The sequence below is a fragment of the Calliopsis andreniformis genome, chromosome 5, assembly GCF_051401765.1.
Source record: "Calliopsis andreniformis isolate RMS-2024a chromosome 5, iyCalAndr_principal, whole genome shotgun sequence".
Classification (NCBI taxonomy): domain Eukaryota; kingdom Metazoa; phylum Arthropoda; class Insecta; order Hymenoptera; family Andrenidae; genus Calliopsis; species Calliopsis andreniformis.
In genome coordinates this window covers 14544-33077 of record NC_135066.1, presented here as the reverse complement: position 1 = coordinate 33077, position 18534 = coordinate 14544, and the positions used below count along the sequence as shown (strand labels likewise).

General features: G+C 45.2%; 4 protein-coding genes across 9 annotated transcripts; 1 reads left to right on the top strand and 3 right to left on the bottom strand.

Annotated features, from left to right (window-relative positions):
- Nucleotides 1-133: 133 nt before the first annotated feature.
- Nucleotides 134-5395, bottom strand: LOC143179873 (uncharacterized). The gene is made up of 3 exons (XM_076379284.1): nucleotides 1647-5395; nucleotides 1426-1544; nucleotides 134-1119 (listed from the first exon to the last, which is right to left on the bottom strand). Exons 1-3 carry the CDS (start codon nucleotides 5329-5331, stop codon nucleotides 283-285), a joined length of 4641 nt encoding a protein of 1546 aa, XP_076235399.1. The 5' UTR covers nucleotides 5332-5395; the 3' UTR covers nucleotides 134-282.
- An 820-nt stretch (nucleotides 5396-6215) lies between these two features.
- Dph5 (diphthine methyl ester synthase) lies at nucleotides 6216-7862 on the bottom strand. Its single transcript, XM_076378124.1, has 4 exons — nucleotides 7550-7862; nucleotides 7041-7217; nucleotides 6623-6959; nucleotides 6216-6545 (listed from the first exon to the last, which is right to left on the bottom strand). Exons 1-4 carry the CDS (start codon nucleotides 7682-7684, stop codon nucleotides 6304-6306), a joined length of 891 nt encoding a protein of 296 aa, XP_076234239.1. The 5' UTR covers nucleotides 7685-7862; the 3' UTR covers nucleotides 6216-6303.
- A 573-nt stretch (nucleotides 7863-8435) lies between these two features.
- Nucleotides 8436-9063, top strand: Emre (Essential MCU regulator). The gene is made up of 2 exons (XM_076378126.1): nucleotides 8436-8577; nucleotides 8693-9063. The coding sequence occupies exon 2, from the start codon at nucleotides 8758-8760 to the stop codon at nucleotides 9028-9030; it is 273 nt and encodes a 90-aa protein (XP_076234241.1). The 5' UTR covers nucleotides 8436-8577; nucleotides 8693-8757; the 3' UTR covers nucleotides 9031-9063.
- A 380-nt stretch (nucleotides 9064-9443) lies between these two features.
- On the bottom strand, nucleotides 9444-16354 carry Flii (FLII actin remodeling protein). Of its 6 annotated transcripts, none has more exons than XM_076378117.1 (23): nucleotides 15846-16333; nucleotides 15632-15769; nucleotides 15423-15533; nucleotides 15089-15327; nucleotides 14796-14957; nucleotides 14502-14722; nucleotides 14181-14397; nucleotides 13819-14060; nucleotides 13574-13662; nucleotides 13396-13466; nucleotides 13045-13291; nucleotides 12756-12941; nucleotides 12340-12651; nucleotides 12065-12237; nucleotides 11827-11953; nucleotides 11565-11687; nucleotides 11151-11354; nucleotides 10890-11014; nucleotides 10551-10802; nucleotides 10303-10429; nucleotides 10026-10205; nucleotides 9809-9922; nucleotides 9444-9712 (listed from the first exon to the last, which is right to left on the bottom strand). In XM_076378117.1, the coding sequence occupies exons 2-23, from the start codon at nucleotides 15692-15694 to the stop codon at nucleotides 9578-9580; spliced, it is 3720 nt and encodes a 1239-aa protein (XP_076234232.1). In that variant the 5' UTR covers nucleotides 15695-15769; nucleotides 15846-16333; the 3' UTR covers nucleotides 9444-9577. The 6 variants fall into 6 exon arrangements, with proteins under 6 accessions (XP_076234232.1, XP_076234233.1, XP_076234234.1 ...); XM_076378118.1 differs by having other exon boundaries at nucleotides 15632-15744; XM_076378119.1 differs by having other exon boundaries at nucleotides 15632-15714.
- Between the last annotated feature and the right edge of the window lie 2180 nt (nucleotides 16355-18534).

The following is an 18534-nucleotide window of genomic DNA, read 5'->3' as shown; positions in this document are numbered from 1 at the left end:
GCAGGATGAAGAGGAAAATATATATAAAGATATGTATACGAAATCTAATTCAGTTTCGAACGATCGCTTACAATCGAATAAGGTTATTTACATGCTCATATACTTACGCGCATACGCACGTACATACGTAATCAAAGTTCGCGACGCGAACAGGTTCGTCCGATGAAAAGTAATGATTTACACAAGTTTCTTTTTTGATTTGCCAGCGCTTTGACCTCATCTGTACATATACATTTCAATTGTTCGTTTTTGCCTTTATTCTTGACGCTATTTCTTATACCTTTATTTAGAGTTGGTTTCCCCATTACGCTCTTTCTTAGATGCGTCGTCATCATTTTCGAATCTAGGCGAATTCAGAAGCTGATCAGCGAGTAAATCGTACCTGCTGGTGCGTACAATCTCGTAAATCGAGGATTCGTTTCGCGGTATGTTCCTTTCATTGCGTTCGGTATTTTTAAAATCTGTCTCACAATCGGAATCATCGAAAGAAGAAGAAAATGATCTTTCGCGACCCGAATTTGACGAAGATTGCTGCCTTTTTTCGTCGATATTCGAAATTTCTTCTATTAAAATGGATTTCGGTTTGTCGTCGATCAGGGCAAGTGGTTCGCGAAGATCGTCAGGATCGATACTTAAAATATCTTCTTCTAATTGCAAGCGAAAATGTGTCGCATCGTTAGTTAACGCGTTGGTTCTTTCTAACGCATGTTTTACCTGAATGATAGAAAATAGAACGTTTCTGGCGTAGGATTCGGGCCAGTGTGTTAATTCGTTTTCGATCAAGCAAAAACTTTTGGGAAAGTTAACGACGCAAAGAACACCCGGTCTAGGAGAATCGAGATCGAAGCTCCGTAGATCGGGTTCGAGGGAAAACTGGAGATTAGGAGTTTCGCAGATACTCGGCAAAGCACGACCGAATTTCAACGATACTTTGTTTCGTGAAATTTGGAAAGTAGGTAACGGCAAAGGGTCGTCATATCCTCCAGTTTCTCTGATCGCGAGACTAGTACACGTCGTCGGTGACGCGTTTATTCGATTTGCTTCTACGTCTCGTTCTCTATCCTTCAACCATGTTCCAACCATTGTTTCCTCCAACATTTCGAATTTTCCCGTGCGTTCCTGAGAAGCAAAGATAGAAATTAGAGAGAGAGAGAGAGAGAGAGAGAGAGAGAGAGAGAGAGAGAGAGAGAGAGAGAGAGAGAGAGAGAGAGAGAGAGAGAGAGAGAGAGAGAGAGAGAGAGAGATTAACGTTACCTTCCATTTCACAGTTCAGCCCATTTCTTCTCCCAACGTGAGAAGCTTTCTCTCTCTCTCTATTATACGTTAGAACGGGCATTTACTTATATTTTAAACTTATCGAAAGGACGACAGAAGCACGACGAGTCGCTTTAAAAGAGTCATTAGTTTGTAAATGGTGGTATTCACCTTGTAGCTTTTTAGATTCGAAGGTGACGTCACGTACGAGGCTTCCATCGGAAAATCGCGTCGTTTCGGATACTCATCAATTTCCTCGGATCGCTGGGCGAGTACGATCTTCTCCATACCTTGCAGAGGGAAAATTACGTTTCATTATTCGCAATATTAACGATATACGCGACGTTCTATTTACAAATTTACATAGCTATTACACGCGTAAACACACTTACGAAATCGAATCGTTTCAACAGCTTGATTCAGCGTTTCGTTTCCTATATTTTCATCATCGGAAACGTTCTTAGCATTTTCAGCTTCTTCTGCGAAATGACAAAATTTATTCGTTGTTCCATGAACCGTTCCAGAGAAACTCGAACGAGCATTTTCGAAATCTATTTCTTTACCATTCGTCGAACAGTCAACATCCACTTCGTCTATCTTTTCTTCTTCTCGCATACTATTACTCATTCGTTGTAGTTGAGGGTTCTTTCCGATCGAAGGACCGATCGTAAGAGCGAAACCTGTCGTGCGATTTCCACGATCCGTATCGGTATCGTCCGTTTCGATCAGTTTCGACGTTTCAAGAGTCATGTTTCGTATTAATTCTTTTGCGATTTCCTCTTCTATAGCAGTAGCAGCAGCTTCTGCTTCACTTCTCCTACAGGACCTCGCGTCGATACGTTTGCCATCTTCAAAATCTATGATAAGTCGTTCTTCGAGTCGTTCTTCATTTTCGATGAGACGCCGTTCTTCTAGGAACGATTCATTCTTCAAAGACAAATCTTTATCGATTATTGCGTTCGTTTTTGAGGATAGGGTATCGAACGAAGAAGTAATTTGCTCGCTTTCGCGAAAAGTAACATCGTTGTCATTTTCCTTGTTCGATCGACTTTCACAATTTATGGAGTCATTTCTTTCGAGGGAAGCGGACGATACCGTCGCGTCTCGTAAAGAATCCAGATTCAATTCCGGCACAAAAGGTTCGGACGTATCGGAACGATTGCGCGAGCTGTCTCGAAGCATCGCCGTTTCCGTTTTTGGCTCAGTCTCTTCGCTTTCCGGGCAAGTTACGGATTCTCCACACGATTCCGTACTAGCACTGTCAGCGGTATTCGCGATCGAAGGGGAAATCGTTCGATGATCGTCAAAATCGTTTCGATTCAGGCCGCTCGAACTTATCGCGTTACTCTTAGTTAGTTCCGCGCTCGTGTTTTCGTCAGTCGTTTCAGTTCTTTCCAATACCTTTTCTTTTCTCGCAACTCCAACATCATCGGATATTAACGCAAACCGTTCATCCTTGTCCCATCTCGTTTCCTTTTCAATTTCCTCTTCCTCTTGAATGTCTCGGAGACCTCGACGAAGTGCCGTTCGATCGGTAGCATTCTTTATACCATTTAGAAAATCGGAGTCAATATTCGTGGAATATTCAGTGCTGGTTCTCGGACTTACATGCTCCCCAAAAAATTCCTTGCCGTATTGAAATTGTTCTTCCAGCTGTTGCCATCTTCTTCCAGCGGCCGACCGATAAGAATCGTTCTCGGTAGATTCCCGCTCGGAGTCGAGAGTGTTATCATCGTCGTTTCGAGGCGTCCTGTTCGGTATAATTACGGTGGTTACGGATTCTGGTATACGACAAGAAGAATCGTCCGTAAGCACGTAGCAAGAAAGATCGATATCGATGTCGATATCTTTTAGAGGCTCATTCATCGTTGTTCGAATATTCGTTAGATCGGCACGAACGGTGTACCCAACGGAGGAAGTTTTCGGCGTTTCGACGAATTCGATCGCAACGATGTCCTCGTTGTCTTCGCTTTTTCTCAGTTCGAAAGATCCATTTCGATCGTCGACGGAACCATCGAGAGACGTCGGTGACGAGGATAGTTTTCTCTGTAAGCGCATTTCCTCCTCTTCGTCGTTAAGACGAATCGTTTCGTTCGTTTCTTCGAATCTTGAACTTTTCGCTTCCGTTGCCGGTATCTCGGGTTCATCGTTATTACATCTTACGACCGTTTCGGAAGAGCACAGCGTATTTTCGATACTTTTCTCGACCAATTCTATTTCAATTAATTTGTTCTTAAGTTCGTTCGATCGGTGAGATCGTAGTTCTTCCCGATCATGCTCCTCCTTCCTTCGACCGTCGATCATATTATCGGACAAATCGTCAGCGTCCCTCGAACGTTCCGACAAATCGGACCTCTGGATAAGTTCAACCGAATCGGGCGTAACATTTAAGCTATCCTCGAACATTTCCGTTTCGTCGGTAGGTCGTTCGTGGACAGCGGTTCGCAAAAAGACAGACATTTCGTCATCCGTTTGCCGTTCGCGTCCAGGATGTTTCAAAGACTCGACATCTGTCGTATCGTCATCTTCGCTGCCGTCTAACGTCGCGTTCGAACGTAAAATTTGCCGTCGCGTGTCGACCGAATCGTAATTCGTAATCTCGGCATGCCGCGTTTCCGAGAACACTTTACACTCCGGACTTTGTTTCGCGTTTGCGATATTCACGTCTCGATCTTGATGAGAAGTCGTCACTCGTCGGTCGGTACTGCGAATTTCCGTCGTCTTCGACAGCGACGGTAATATCACGTTGTCTTTTTTCTCGACCGATTTCGATACGTCGCTCGAATCGATCGGCGGTAAGACCAGTTCATCGTTGTCGCGGTCGTTCGGTTCGTTAGGGTACGCGTACGCGTCTACGTTTCGCATACCGGTTCTCGTATATCCGTTGGAGGACGGTCTGACGGTGACTAACGGTAGGTGAACCGAATTCTCCAAGCAATCGCATCGACCAACCGACGGAGCGTCTTGAGAGACTTCTCGATCGACGGCCATTACGTTCGTCTCGACGAAATCACCGCGTCGAGGTTCTTTTTCCTTTGCCGGTTCTTCTTTATTCGGCTGTACGTTTAAACTTTTAGCAACAGTATCCGTCGTACCTCGAACCATCGTTTCGAGATCACGTTTTCGCGTTTCTTCGTTTCCCATCGAACCATCCAGTCGGTCTCGTCGACTTCGAAAATTATCAGACCCTACTTCCACGACAGACGATTCATTCCTTTCCGATCCGTCGTCCGCTAGAGAACGACTTTTTCTCAAATCGACGTCGCATCGACCTTCACTCGCGATTCCATGTACGCAGCTTCTTCTCTCGATCCGATCAGCGCTTCTCTGTCGTTTCACAGCGCACGCGTCTCCATAGTTTTTCTCGAATTCGTCTTCTTTCTTAAACGTATCGACTACCGAGCATTGCACTGGAAAACGAGCACAGAATTTATCTTGATTCTCTCGAAACCGATACTCTACGGGTTTCGCAAGTATATCGCCCACGGATGAAGAACGATTAGATCGATCTTGTGCAATATTTTTTAGAGGTCGCGATAGATATTGCTCGTGACATTGAAATTCATGAAACTCTTTATCGACCGTCTTCTCCGGTATTTGGGCGTTCCTCTTTTCAATGTCGTTCTCGCGTTCGTATCTTTTCAACACTTTAACCGTTCGATCAACGGACCAACCGCTTCTGTTTCTCGTCTCTTCGTTTCTTCTTTTCTTCGATAATTTGCTCGATCTTTTTTTCGTCGTTTCCACGAAATCCCCGATTTCACCGATCGGAAGGCGTATCTCGTAACCTTTCGAACGATCTTGATCATCGCGATCGCGTCTTGTCCAATCGAGAACACGATCATGTCCTTCACGCGTCAACTGACAATCCTGCATCGTAATCGTCGAAACAGTATCGCCGGTATCGCGTCCTTTCTCTCGTAATTCGATCAATCGTTCAAAGTGGCGCGCCGCAAACGCGTAAACGTCTCGAGGTCGATGTCGCAAAATTTCCCTCGCCAGTCCTTCGACTGCCGGACCCAGACCTCGAGGTATTCGTCGAGGAGCGAAAATGAATTCCGTTTCGATCAGTGCCATGTCTACTCGTCGCTTTAACGAACCTCAACTGCTCGCTTCGCAGGCAGCAAATAGGTATACGTACGTGTGGATACACCGGTAACGCGCGACGCAGTATTCTTGCGTCGCTCATTCGCTGCATGTAGTAGATAGACGAACAATGCTCGCTGAGAAATTCGTAAGCACGGAAAAGCGGAATAACAAACGCTTGACGGGTAATCGATGTAGGGAAAGTAAACGAGACCTCGAATTCGGAACTTCGAATCACGTACGCGAAATATACGTATATACGAAATCGATCGAAAACGTTTGGTCTTCGCCGTGACGTAGCGCGTTTACAACTTCACCAACTTTATCCTCTTCTTCGCGATCACTTTTTCAACAGTCGAAGCTTTCTCAATCGTTAGGTCACGAAATACCGTTCGCGAAAGTGTCGACCCTTTCGCGGTTACGAATCGAATCGAAGAAGAATTCGACTGGGTAACCTTGGCACGAAGGGAGCGCGCAAAGCTTTTTCTCTCCGTTGAATCGATCGTCTAGCCTACCCCTTCCAACGTAGCCCTACCGTTTTCATCGTTTTACCTCTACACGTTTCACTCGTACGTGTCCGAATCTATCTCTTTCGTAAAGCGTTTCTCGATGAAATTTATTTTTAGACAATGTACCACACAACGCGTACGTATCTATAATACTCTACGCATACGCAAAGCTGTCAATCTCTTGTCAGGTACGTTCAAAATATTCAATTTTTGCCATAGGAAGGTGCGTACACGCAACGTTAACAATATTTCTTTCACGTACTTGAATCCCTATAAATATCGTACACGTATCCGTTTCGCTACGAACTACCGCGCGTCGAACACGAACAGCAGAATAAACCGTCGCATGGCGAATCGTTAAATCGTACGTATCACGCTATACATGTACGATTGGCTTATCGTTCGAAGGAAAGAAGAGAAACACGTCTTTTTTCTACACCGCGTCATTTTTATTTCAAGAGGCACTACTCTCACGCTCGGTGCCCGCCTCGTCGAGATTAAATACATTCTCGTTTAACGCGTACCGAGACAAAAATTCCGATTCGAGCGGATGCAATTCCGTCCCGGGAATGATCATGCAATGAAGAGGGGGACCAAGATCGATCGTAGCCATTTCCTGAAGCGAACACGCAACGATACGCTGATCGTCCCAGCCTATACGAGCTAAACCCACCACGACGGTGGATTCGTCAAAAACTGAAAAGGAAAAAAAAACAGAAGAGAATAAACGAGGAAAGCTGTAGAAGAAACACTTCGTTCCATATGTCGCTTACCTAACTTCGCGTCGGACAGTTCAATTTCTTTTCTCTTTCCCTCGATTATCGTCGCGAGTAACTGAGTAGCAGCCTCCGAGACAGTCATAAATCGCGCAGGCATGTATTCTTTCTTTCTTTTAGTTATACTCTCCAACGTTGGTTCCTTCACCTTGATATCCAACAGACAAAGCGTATGCAAATCCCTTTCTCTGTTACAAATAATCTTCTCGAAAAAACTATTAGGTCGCCAATCTTCGCTCCAGTAAGGAATGGAAACAGTTTCGCCGAAGCGATACAATTGCAGACCGCAACAACCGATCGCAGTTAGAACGGAAGCATTATGAACGACCTTTACCTAAATTACACGTCGATGATTAATCTTCGATAATCTTTCATTCATTACCGACAAAAACGTTTCTACAATTCGATTCTTCACCTTCACATTCTTCTCCCGAGCGCGTAATATCAAGTCCGAATGTGTTGTAGCGCCAAATGGATCGCCAATCACCAGAAAGGCAACGTTTTCTTCCTCGTCTTTCGGTAGTATCTCGTCAGCGTTGTTCTCAACCAGTTCTCTGTCAGCCTCGAATATCGTACGTCCATAAAATCGTTCCTAATGCGACGAAACACGTTCTCGATGATTTATTTTCAATCATCCCGCGTATGGAAATGCATATGTACGGCGAACAACGCTTAACCGGCACTCTTTCACTCGCTCTCTCGTATGTAGAGTGGCCTCCGCGCGCGTGCGCGACGGAGGGGCGAGAGAGAGAGAGAGAATGTCTGTCTCAGTGCATACGGATCATCTGAACAAGGTGCAGTACGTGCACACACGTGTGTAAGTTTATCCGTATGCACTCCGCGCAGCCCCAAAACTTCTTTTCGTAAAATCGTCGCATATTCTTAGTACGTACATCTTACCGTTTCTTACTCTTTTCTACCTACCAAATCTTTCAGAGCAACGGACAAAATCGAGGTATAAGATTCCAGATAGACGCGATCACACTTTCGAATAATTTCAAGACCTTTCACAGTGACGTCTGTGGCATCGCCAAGACCTAATCCAATAACGTGTAACATGTTCCCTCTAACTATATTTTAGAATCGTTCATACGGTTCAGTTGCGGCTTCGTCGGTCACAAATATACGTAAACATGAAACCGAAAGAGAGGTTAAGTCATGGGATATGCGGTGTGCATATCACGCGCGTGCACCCGCGCGGAAACGGAAAGAAACACGAATGCTCGAAGTCGCGCGAATGTTGAAAAAAGAACACGCGGAAGCGAAGGAACAGAAAAGTAGACAGAAAGTACAACACGAGTGAATGCGCAGGCGTATAAATGTACGCAAAAGTATCGACTCGGCCCTAATTGTGTTATTTACGTAGAGATTACGAGAGTTAACAAGGACAAAAATTTGGCAGTTTTTGTAGCTCCGCATTGAAAATGTTAAGTTTACATTCGAATCGTACCGCAAAACTCTAGTCGTTTGGCTCCGTTAACATGGCTGGTTGGCCAGACTGCGCATGACGCGCATGAGCACATTTCGTCTCCTTATCGCATACACGTTACACCGTTTACACCACCCAATTACTCCATGCCTATCCTAGCCTATCTTGTCTATCGTCGTCGACTTTGGTAACCTCTTCGCACCGATTCGCATATCTGTCGCCTGTCACGTGTCGTTCGTGGCGGATCGAAATAGTGGTAGTCGTTCTTCGGTTTTTCCTCAAGAGGAGACACTCGAAACAGAAAGCGTTTAAGTATATCGTCTTGGTAGACAGTTCCGGGTTAAACGATACACGAACGATGAACGTGTTCTACGGAAATGGTCGTTAATTCGGGTTATAGAAACAGGTGATAAATGAAAATTCGGTGCGGTTGAAAAACTGTTTACGACTTTGTGAATTCCAAGGAAATATCTACGTACGCACGTTTAGCAACCTCGTCTAAAATTACTAGCCAGCCGAAAAGGTATAATAGTATCTATTACTCGTTCGGCTCCATTTTTTTTCTACGATTACATTCACAATACAAGGTACTCACGAAATACGTTTATATTTTCCGGACTACGATTCTTCGTACGCAGCACGTCGTTAACGCACAATTTCCAATTTCGTGACGGTGTCACGTTAGTGACACGCACATCGAAGAATGACGTTGAACCGGGCCACCCTTTTACTTCGAACCATCAACGATTCGTGGAAGACCAACGGAAAGGTTCGATTACAAATTCGGCCCAGGACAACGACGCCTTCGGGTGCTATTCTTCCAGAACCAAAAAGAACACGGTTCGGTTTTCTGGGTGTCATCTGCAGCGTCGTAACTGGCGTAGTCATCGGGGTTACAGTTAGCAAAATGGTGGCCAATTTTCTCGAAGAGAAAGAACTTTTTGTGCCTTCGGACGACGACGACGACGACGACTGAATAGGTTCTCGAATCGCTTGGATCCATGCAAGTAGTAATCAAAGTCGCTATTTCTCGTTTAGGTCTGCCTAATCTGCGATTAACTCTTTTGCATCTGCTTCTTGGAGGAATTATTAATTACATCGCGGAAAGTGTCGAAGTCTAGCCCGAACCACAGGTATTAGAAAGAGAGAATGTTAACGAAAGTATCTAAAATTGTGCCGATTCTCTCAGAAAAAGGGCGAAACCGAAGTATGCGTAGAAACACTCGCGGAAGTTCTTTCAAGTTGCGCCCGTTCATGTATTATACGTAAAATAAGCAGAGTATATAGAATATGCAGCGCGACGTACGTCCAGCACATGATTATTCGTTTATCGATATTTTCGACAGATTTACGACTAAACGAAGATGAATGGATAAAGGAGAGATATTTGTGTCTGTAACAATGACAATGGAATAAAACGGTATCGTGTCGTATGCATCGCATCTTTTACTACGATGCGTCGCGCATCGTAAGGAACAACGCGCAGCGAAACGATAACAAGCGATGTTTCTTTAAACACACTTTTATTGAGGCGGTCTTTTGTGCGAACTCCAACCGTGAAAGCATTTGGTGAATCTTCGAGATTCTTTTCCTTTCGCAGTTAAAAACAATTTTCGTGGTTTATCGGGTTGCTTTACTCGTAAATGTTGAATGTATACCTGAAAAAGTGAACGCGCGCAAACGCTTATATAAATTACTATTTTCTCTCGACACAACCGCGTTATGTATCGCTCAATCTTATCCGTCGTCGTTACCTGTGCGGATTTATACGCTAATTTTATTTCCACTTCCGAACATCGGCTTCCCAACCACAGAAATACTTGTTCACCGTTGTCCAGTATCATGATATCGTCGTCCGCTAGGTCATCCTACAAGAGGAACGATATCGAGCAATCGTACAAATTCGTTACCATAACGCGCTCTGCCCTTGTTACATCACGTACGTACGTGCGTGCGTTCGTCAAAACATACCTGACAGAAATCAGTGCATTTCTCGCTGATCGTGAAATATCCTTTCTCGTTCGAACATCTGAATAGTCTGGTGTAATTCATGTACTCCGCATCGGTGTCGTACGGTTTCTTTCCACCCAAGGCTACCCAAAAGAAATTATCCGGTTCCTCTCCCTCGTTCAGAACTTGCAAACTTATCCACTGTTGGTCGTCGCGTGTACATAAATAGAAACGTGGAAAAGAAGTTGTAAGACGGTTATTAAGAGGAAACGGGTATCGCGTAAAAACTATAACGTACGTTATCGAACATCTCTTTGGCGATTTCTTCGATTAAACGCGCCTCGTCGCTGTCCGCTTTAGAGCCGATCCAAACGTACACTATTCCCGTTTCGTCGTCGTTATTGAACGGTACGTTCAAGATGTAACTGCGAAATATCGACGATAGTTTATCGATGGATAAAGGGGGGTGTGTGTGCGTGTGCGTGTGCGTGTGCGATGATGACGATTTCGTTGTAAAAAAAAAAAACGAACGATCAAGGATCTTACCAGAAAGAAGAATTCAACAGCGTCGAATCAGCTGGTATTTGTATCAGCCTAGTACACAACGCACTTCCGTTACTCCTTAAGTGATAAAATTCGACCCTGTTACTACCCGAAGGCTTAGGTTGTTTACGCTTACCACGATGAATAATAAATTTTCTTTTAAAGTACGCCAAAAACTTGAGATTCTCTTGCTGTTGATGAGTTCTAACTACTTCCAAGTTCTCCCCGAACAATGATTTAAATTTTTTCTGCAAACTAAGCATACGTACAAAATCGCGATGTTAAGAGATCGTCGACGAACGAAAGCAAACTTTGAGACACTCTGTCAGTGTACTCGCGCACCTGAACGTAAACGTTAACCATCCCATGTTTCCCGCATCTCTGCCTTGCCAAAAGTATACCGTACACTGATAATTCTCTTCGAATTCTTCGTCACCGCCATCTTCGTTTTCCGTTGTATCCAGTGGCTAGAACGGAAAGGAGAAGGAAGAAACCTTAACGACAATACGCGCATACGACGGTAACAAAAGATCAACGTTTCTCATTCTCTTCTGGATCGCGAATTTACAAAAAAGTCAAACAAACAGCGGGGCGTTTACGCACCATCCAGCTACGGCACAAAAAGACGTAACAGTCACCGCTGTAAAAATGTCCCAACTCCTCTTCCGGTAAACGCACGAATTTCTTTCCTTCTAACACCAACGCTTCCATTCCTTCCAAGTCGTCGTTCCATTCCGACATAAGCTGTTGAGCTTCGGCGAACGACATCGGTGGTTGTCTCGGCATAAAGAGCGCGGCCAGATCAGCCTGTTCGAACGAAAGCGATAAAAAGTATATATATATAGAGAGAGGAAGAGAGAGAGAGAGAGAGAGAGAGACGGAGAGAGAGAGAGAGGGAGAGAGACGGAGAGAGAGAGAGAGAGAGAGAGAGAGAGAGAGAGAGAGAGAGAGAGAGATGCGAGGAATTACTGTCGAGCATAGACCAAAACACCGATCTATTCTTTCGCGAGAATGTACCTTCGTCTCCTGTTGTTTGGCCCATTTCGTGAGATCAGCACCAGTTTTAGCGACCGATTCAGCGGTTCTAGTAAAATCTACGGCTATCACTTCGTCCCATCCGGTGAACTTAGATTTGAAGATCTGCAGACAGAAAGCGAAAGGTTTTTAACCCGGCCGCGTTCTTGCTCGTAATTGTAGCTCTACCGACAATTATGTGCACGTATACAAATTTTTTCTAACCCCGTTTGCCAAGCAAAAAATGAGATTTGCGAATCGATACCTGGGATTCCGTTCCTTCTTGCAATCTCGTTACCATGGCATATTCCGAACGTTCTATCATATTAAACAGCTCTTGAGAAAGCTTAACAGCCGCTGCTCGTACTAATCTCGTCGACTTTTTCCCGAACCTGCACGTACACAACACGAACAGTATATTTATTTTCGCATGAACGACTCGCGACAATGACGACGACGACGACGACGACGCACAGTTTATCGCATCGAGCACTCGTATTTACCAAACGTAAACGTCCAAATGACAATCCAATATGTAAACGTTGCGATTGTTCAACAGCGTATTCGTCAGCTTTCCATGAGGTACTTCAACTTGTGGCAACTCCAAATAACCCATACCAAGTTGAACTTGATACAAACGCGGAGCGAGGGGTACGAAATTAGGATCCACGTGTTCCTAAAACGACAGAATTAATTAAGGACTAGAGTAAGAGCGAGCGAGCGAGCGAGCGAGTATCGATTCGATTCGTCGATTAAACGAACGCAATACGAAACTCACTATAATCGGTGGCAATTGCGAAACATCCGAGACATTCATGCACGACAAAAAGTCTTTCGACTCCGAATTCATGAGCTCCGTTACAATTTCCGCTTTGTTCTTCCTCTCGTTCTTGTTAATCTTCTCGGCCATCAGTCTCGCCTTCGATTTCAACGTGCTTTTCGCTTTTTTGCCATACCACACGAAGATTTTACTACCCGTGTCCAAGACGAAAACATAACCCGGATCCAAGGAGACGAAACGGACGGGTACAGGCTCCAAGTGAATCGAAGCATCCGCTGCGTGTACTCTGTACAGTCGCGTCACGGACGGCTACGTCGACGGAAGAGAACAATCACAGTAGTTACGATCGATGTATCTGTCGGTCGGTCGGTCCGAAAAAGGGTAAGAGACAAAGAGAAAATTTCGTTACGAACCGTGTCTTCGACCGTGTAGAAGCCGGACGAAGTACGACCACCTTCGATGTATGCAATGCCAGACTCGAAAAGCATCAAGAACTCATCCGACTCTTCACCTTGTTCCTCTCTGATGGTACGACATTGAGCGCCTAGATAATTCCGTAAATTCACGGCATGAATCGCGGCACAAGCCCGTTTGTCCAACTATAACAGAGGAACGGTGAACGAGTCGCGAATGGGTGGTCTGCTTGTTATCGATCGTTATCGATGGTACATATTATATATACCGTTACAAGCGTCTCCGTACCGTAGCTTTCTCTCCTATCCAAAAATAGATAGCCCACACCAACGATCCAGTTTCATCGATATCGGTTTTCAGAACGATGTAGCAATCGCCTTCGTAAAATTTTCCATGCGCCACTTCCTCTATCTCGTTCGGTAAAAAATTTTCAATCTCCCATACGGATAAACCAGGTACCTGACCGGCGTCTTCGTCGAAAAATTCCGAATAGTCCAGCGGTGGCTTCTCCAACGTCTCGTCCCATCGTTTCGGCCTACGGATGACGAACACGATACGTTACGATCGTCGTTGTGGCCGTAGTCGTACCCGTTGCTGTTCTCCTCGAGAATACACGGTTTCAGACAATTTCATACTCACTTCAAAGATTCCGCTTTAGATTCTTCGGACTCTTCGTCTTTGTTCTTCTCCTTAGCTATATCCTTCATACCCTGAAAGGAGGAAGCGAAGAGAGAAAAACGCGTTTCAACGAGAATAATTCTATGCTTCTCCTCGTCGCGAAGAGAAGCGCGACGGAAAAGCGAACGAAACGATTTACCTTCAATATCTTGGCCTGATCTTGGTCAGCTTCTTCTTGATCTCGTCTCCTTCGGAGTCTCATCTTGCGAGCTATCGGATCTTTGCTATCTAGGAACGGTTGTACACGTTTCTGTTATAGGTACGCATACGCGCGGTTAAAGGAAGAAAAAAAAAAAGAAAAAAAAAAAGAAGGATAAAGAAAAACGACAAAGTCGAAACGTAGAATAAGAATCAAACGCGCGCAAGAAAGAGCATCGCGCTTACTCGCGGTTTGCGTCGGTGTCGGTACGTTAGCTCCAGCCAGACGCAGTTGATGTTGCAAAGAGAAGTCGATGTTGTAGAATTCGATACCGGATCCTTTTCGTACCTCCGTCGGTTTCGGAGGCATCACCAAGTTCGGATTATCTCTCAAATCGAGTCGTTCCAAGTCGGTCAAAAGATGAACGGCATCCGGCACGGTGATCAGTCGATTGGACGACAATATCAGCTTCTTCAACGAACCGCATCTATAGGAGGGGAAGGGGCGCATACGTAGAATACACGTTTAACTCGTCGTCAACCCCGCTTCGTACGCGACGACGCGTCACGAGAAGCAAGGGTAGAAGAGATGGATGAACGAGAGAAACCTGCATAAACCCTCGGGTATCATCTCCAAACGATTATTCGCCGCGGAGAATACTTGCAACGACGACAACTTGCCGATTCCGGAAGGAATACCGTCGAAATCCAACTGATTATCGTTCAAATACAATCTTCTCAAGGTAACGATTTTGCATATCGAAGGTGGTATCGTTGTCAATTTATTGCGACATACGTTCAAAGTTTCCAATTTAGTCCAGAGCTCTGAAATGAAAATACACAGGCGGGGTGGATGGAAGAGGGTCATCGTCGTCGGATCGTCCGATTTCGAACGATTCGGCAGAGGGAAAGCACCGAATTAAACTTACCGATCGCAGTGGAGAGTTCGGTTATTTGATTGTCGCTTAAATTTAAACGACGCAAATTGGGCAAAGAATAGAGCGCATCCGGAACTCGAGGTAAATCGTTTCGAGATAAATCCAACTCCTGCAGATTCGTCAAAGTTTCCAAACTCGACGGGATATTGTTCAACGTTCGCTGCGTGTCGCGCATCTGTAGAGTCGTCAAGTTCATCAACGACGGTAATTGCCTAGAAAGAATGTCGGAGACAGACGTACACGGTTTAAGCTAACGATAATCCAACGAGATCCGGGCGTACGTACCTCAATTGAAAATGCCCCAGCGGATTATGGTTCAAATTTAAGGTTTGCAAATTCGCCAAGCGACGAGTTTGCGGAGGTAACGTCTCCAATTTGTTGTTACTAAGGTCCAGGAACAGCAAATCGGTTAAATGAACGAACAACGTGTTGGGAATTGTGTCGATGCTGTAACCGTCAGAACGATCGATTTCTTATTTTTTTTTTTTCATTTCTCTCTCTCTCTCTCCCCCTCTCACAAACAAGTCCTTCTCGCGCGTTTCGAATCACGATATCGAAAAGTTCGTAGCAATACCTACTGATTATGACTCAAATTAAGATTCAAGAGAGAACGAGCACGCTCCAAGCCTTCCGGTACTTCCTTCAAATTGTTACGGCTCAAGTCTAACGTAGTAAGCTCTTCCAAATGAAATAGCTCCGCTGGAATGCCGCTCGATTTGACGTTATTGCGTCTGATGTTCAACGTTCTGAGGCATCCAAGTTCCGTCAGCTCGCCGTACAAACGTTCAAGCTTGTTCTTGACGAGGGAAAGGTGTTCCTATAATCGGAGAAGAGAAGAAGCTGTCATTCGGTCGATCGTTAATCCCGCGACGAAACACAGGTCACAGAGTTAGAACCAAAAAAAAATCCTACCAATTTCAACAGTTTACCCATTTCCTCCGGGATTTCCGACAAGTTGGTTTGGTCTAACTTCAGCCATCGTATTCCAGTCATCAGACGAACAGATTCTGGAAATTTGCCATCCTGCCACAAGCCAAAATACTTAGTTATCGCGTCAACGGGCGTTTTTTTTTTTTCTTCTCTTTTTTTTAAGAGAAAGACGAAACGACAGAGACACTTACTCCGAAATCATTGCCGCTGAAGTCTACACCGCGCACGAACGGTAATACTCCCGTATTCGCCATTTCGTTCGTGATTTAAGTACCTATACAGTTCCCCATAAATACGTACGTTTCTAATTCGACGATCATACGTTTCAGCTATAACAGGTCAACGATACAATACTCGCAAACACTGTCGATCCAAAATACGAAAAGCGATTCTGCTTCATCCTACCTTTCGCCTTATCCTAAGAAAAGTAGTTTCAGATGCAATTATTACGAAAATAACCTTCCGTGACACTCGGAATTATAGAATCCACACCCACGATGCACGCACTTTCTTTTCTTTTCTTTTTTTCTTTTGGTTACGTCGATCTCTCGGGTCGTTCGTAATCGGATCATCGATCTCGACTCACATTCTTATCGGAAATTAATCACACAAAGTAAAAAAAAGAAGAAGAAACGATAGAAATCACGACCAAGCGTATTCCATATAACATAGATTAGATCATCGTAGTACATACACACGCATTTACGCATTAGGTGCATGCATCGGTGACTACCTATGCACGCGAAAATATACACGAATACGGCAGACGATATGAGGTGGCGTCATCTAACGAACATATTATTATTATTACCTGGAAGAACGAAGAAAAAACCAGTTATTTCTTAGTTTACAAACAACTCGACGATTAAGAATCATTGCGAAGGTACTACGCACTTTTACGAAATTATAAAAATAAAAAAAAAAAAAAAAAAAAAGAAATGTTTAAGGAAATCCAGGAACGGTTATCTCACAACCGCGTCATCTTGGCAGAGTTTTCCCTTCGATATTCCCTTCGATCTCGTAAGATGAAGTGGCTCGCATTATAAGTTGATAATATATTAATAACCGAGCAATCTAACGATATAGAACCATGAGAACGGCGTTAGGCGTCATTACGCGACGAAACGAGATTATGGAATCTGTTTATCTATAAGAGATACGAAATGTAGAGAGAGAAAAACGAAAAAAAAAAAAAAAAAAAAAGCAGCATCATGTTGACTGAGCGCATTCCCTTACGAGGATTGCGATGGAGAGTCGGCCAAGTTAACGTAGTTCTAAACGTGTAGATGAGAACCATATGAATTCGACGTATCCCCTTACGAGAATATCGAAGGGGACAGTGTCAAGTTGGCGTGGCTCTCACAGGCTGGTATTGGAACCACACGAGTTTGACGTAATCCCTTACGAGAATATCCTAAGAGCCACAGCCAAGTTGGCATGGCTCCAAGAGGCTGGTTCGGAACCACACGAGTTTGACGCATTCCCTTACGAGAATATCGGAAGAGACACAGCCAAGTTGGCGTGGCTCCAAGAGGCTGGTTTCGGAACCACACGAGTTTGCCGCATTCCCTTACGAGAATATCGAAAGAGACACTGCCAAGTTGGCATGGCTCCAAGAGGCTGGTTTAGGAACCACACGAGTTTGACGCATTCCTTTGCGAGAATATCGAAAGAGACAATGCCAAGTTGGCGTGGCTCCAAGAGGCTGGTTATGAACCACACGAGATTGACGCATTCCTTTACGAGAATATCGAAAGAGACAATGCCAAGTTGGCGTGGCTCCAAGAGGCTGGTTATGAACCACACGAGATTGACGCATTCCTTTACGAGAATATCGAAAGAGACACTGCCAAGTTGGCGTGGCTCCAAGAGGCTGGTTAGGAACCACACGAGGTTGACGCATTTCTTTACGAGAATATATATATATATTTATATTTATATATTTATATATATATGAATATTTATATATATATTTATATCCAGTACGAGAACGGGCCAGTACGAGAACGAACGGGCCAGTACGAGAACGGGCCAGTACGAGAACGGGCCAGTACGAGAACGGGCCAGTACGAGAACGGGCCAGTACGAGAACGGGCCAGTACGAGAACGCTGCCGGGTTAGGGTCTTCGGGGTTAGGGTCTTCGGGGTTAGGGTCTTCGGGGTTAGGGTCTTCGGGGTTAGGGTCTTCGGGGTTAGGGTCTTCGGGGTTAGGGTCTTCGGGGTTAGGGTCTTCGGGGTTAGGGTCTTCGGGGTTAGGGTCTTCGGGGTTAGGGTCTTCGGGGTTAGGGTCTTCGGGGTTAGGGTCTTCGGGGTTAGGGTCTTCGGGGTTAGGGTCTTCGGGGTTAGGGTCTTCGGGGTTAGGGTCTTCGGGGTTAGGGTCTTCGGGGTTAGGGTCTTCGGGGTTAGGGTCTTCGGGGTTAGGGTCTTCGGGGTTAGGGTCTTCGGGGTTAGGGTCTTCGGGGTTAGGGTCTTCGGGGTTAGGGTCTTCGGGGTTAGGGTCTTCGGGGTTAGGGTCTTCGGGGTTAGGGTCTTCGGGGTTAGGTCTGGGTTAGGTCTGGGTTAGGTCTGGGTTAGGTCTGGGTTAGGTCTGGGTTAGGTCTGGGTTAGGTCTGGGTTAGGTCTGGGTTAGGTCTGGGTTAGGTCTGGGTTAGGTCTGGGTTAGGTCTGGGTTAGGTCTGGGTTAGGTCTGGGTTAGGTCTGGGTTAGGTCTGGGTTAGGTCTGGGTTAGGTCTGGGTTAGGTCTGGGTTAGGTCTGGGTTAGGTCTGGGTTAGGTCTGGGTTAGGTCTGGGTTAGGTCTGGGTTAGGTCTGGGTTAGGTCTGGGTTAGGTCTGGGTTAGGTCTGGGTTAGGTCTGGGTTAGGTCTGGGTTAGGTCTGGGTTAGGTCTGGGTTAGGTCTGGGTTAGGTCTGGGTTAGGTCTGGGTTAGGTCTGGGTTAGGTCTGGGTTAGGTCTGGGTTAGGTCTGGGTTAGGTCTGGGTTAGGTCTGGGTTAGGTCTGGGTTAGGTCTGGGTTAGGTCTGGGTTAGGTCTGGGTTAGGTCTGGGTTAGGTCTGGGTTAGGTCTGGGTTAGGTCTGGGTTAGGTCTGGGTTAGGTC

Bases quoted from the DNA above. Each gene is read 5' to 3' on its own strand.
- Emre (XM_076378126.1), top strand. From the start codon at position 8,758: ATGACGTTGAACCGGGCCACCCTTTTACTTCGAACCATCAACGATTCG.
- Dph5 (XM_076378124.1), bottom strand. From the start codon at position 7,684: ATGTTACACGTTATTGGATTAGGTCTTGGCGATGCCACAGACGTCACT. The intron at 6,960-7,040 runs GTGAAGAATCGA...CGTGTAATTTAG, and splicing joins CTCGGGAGAAGAATGTGAAG to GTAAAGGTCGTTCATAATGC. The intron at 6,546-6,622 runs GTAAGCGACATA...TTTCCTTTTCAG, and splicing joins ACTGTCCGACGCGAAGTTAG to TTTTTGACGAATCCACCGTC.
- LOC143179873 (XM_076379284.1), bottom strand. From the start codon at position 5,331: ATGGCACTGATCGAAACGGAATTCATTTTCGCTCCTCGACGAATACCT. The intron at 1,545-1,646 runs GTAAGTGTGTTT...TCCCTCTGCAAG, and splicing joins TGTTGAAACGATTCGATTTC to GTATGGAGAAGATCGTACTC. The intron at 1,120-1,425 runs GTGAATACCACC...TTTGCTTCTCAG, and splicing joins CGAATCTAAAAAGCTACAAG to GAACGCACGGGAAAATTCGA.
- Flii (XM_076378117.1), bottom strand. From the start codon at position 15,694: ATGGCGAATACGGGAGTATTACCGTTCGTGCGCGGTGTAGACTTCAGC. The intron at 11,954-12,064 runs GTAAATACGAGT...GTGTACGTGCAG, and splicing joins CATTTGGACGTTTACGTTTG to GTTCGGGAAAAAGTCGACGA. The intron at 11,015-11,150 runs GTGCGTAAACGC...TTTCCGTTCTAG, and splicing joins TTTTGTGCCGTAGCTGGATG to CCACTGGATACAACGGAAAA.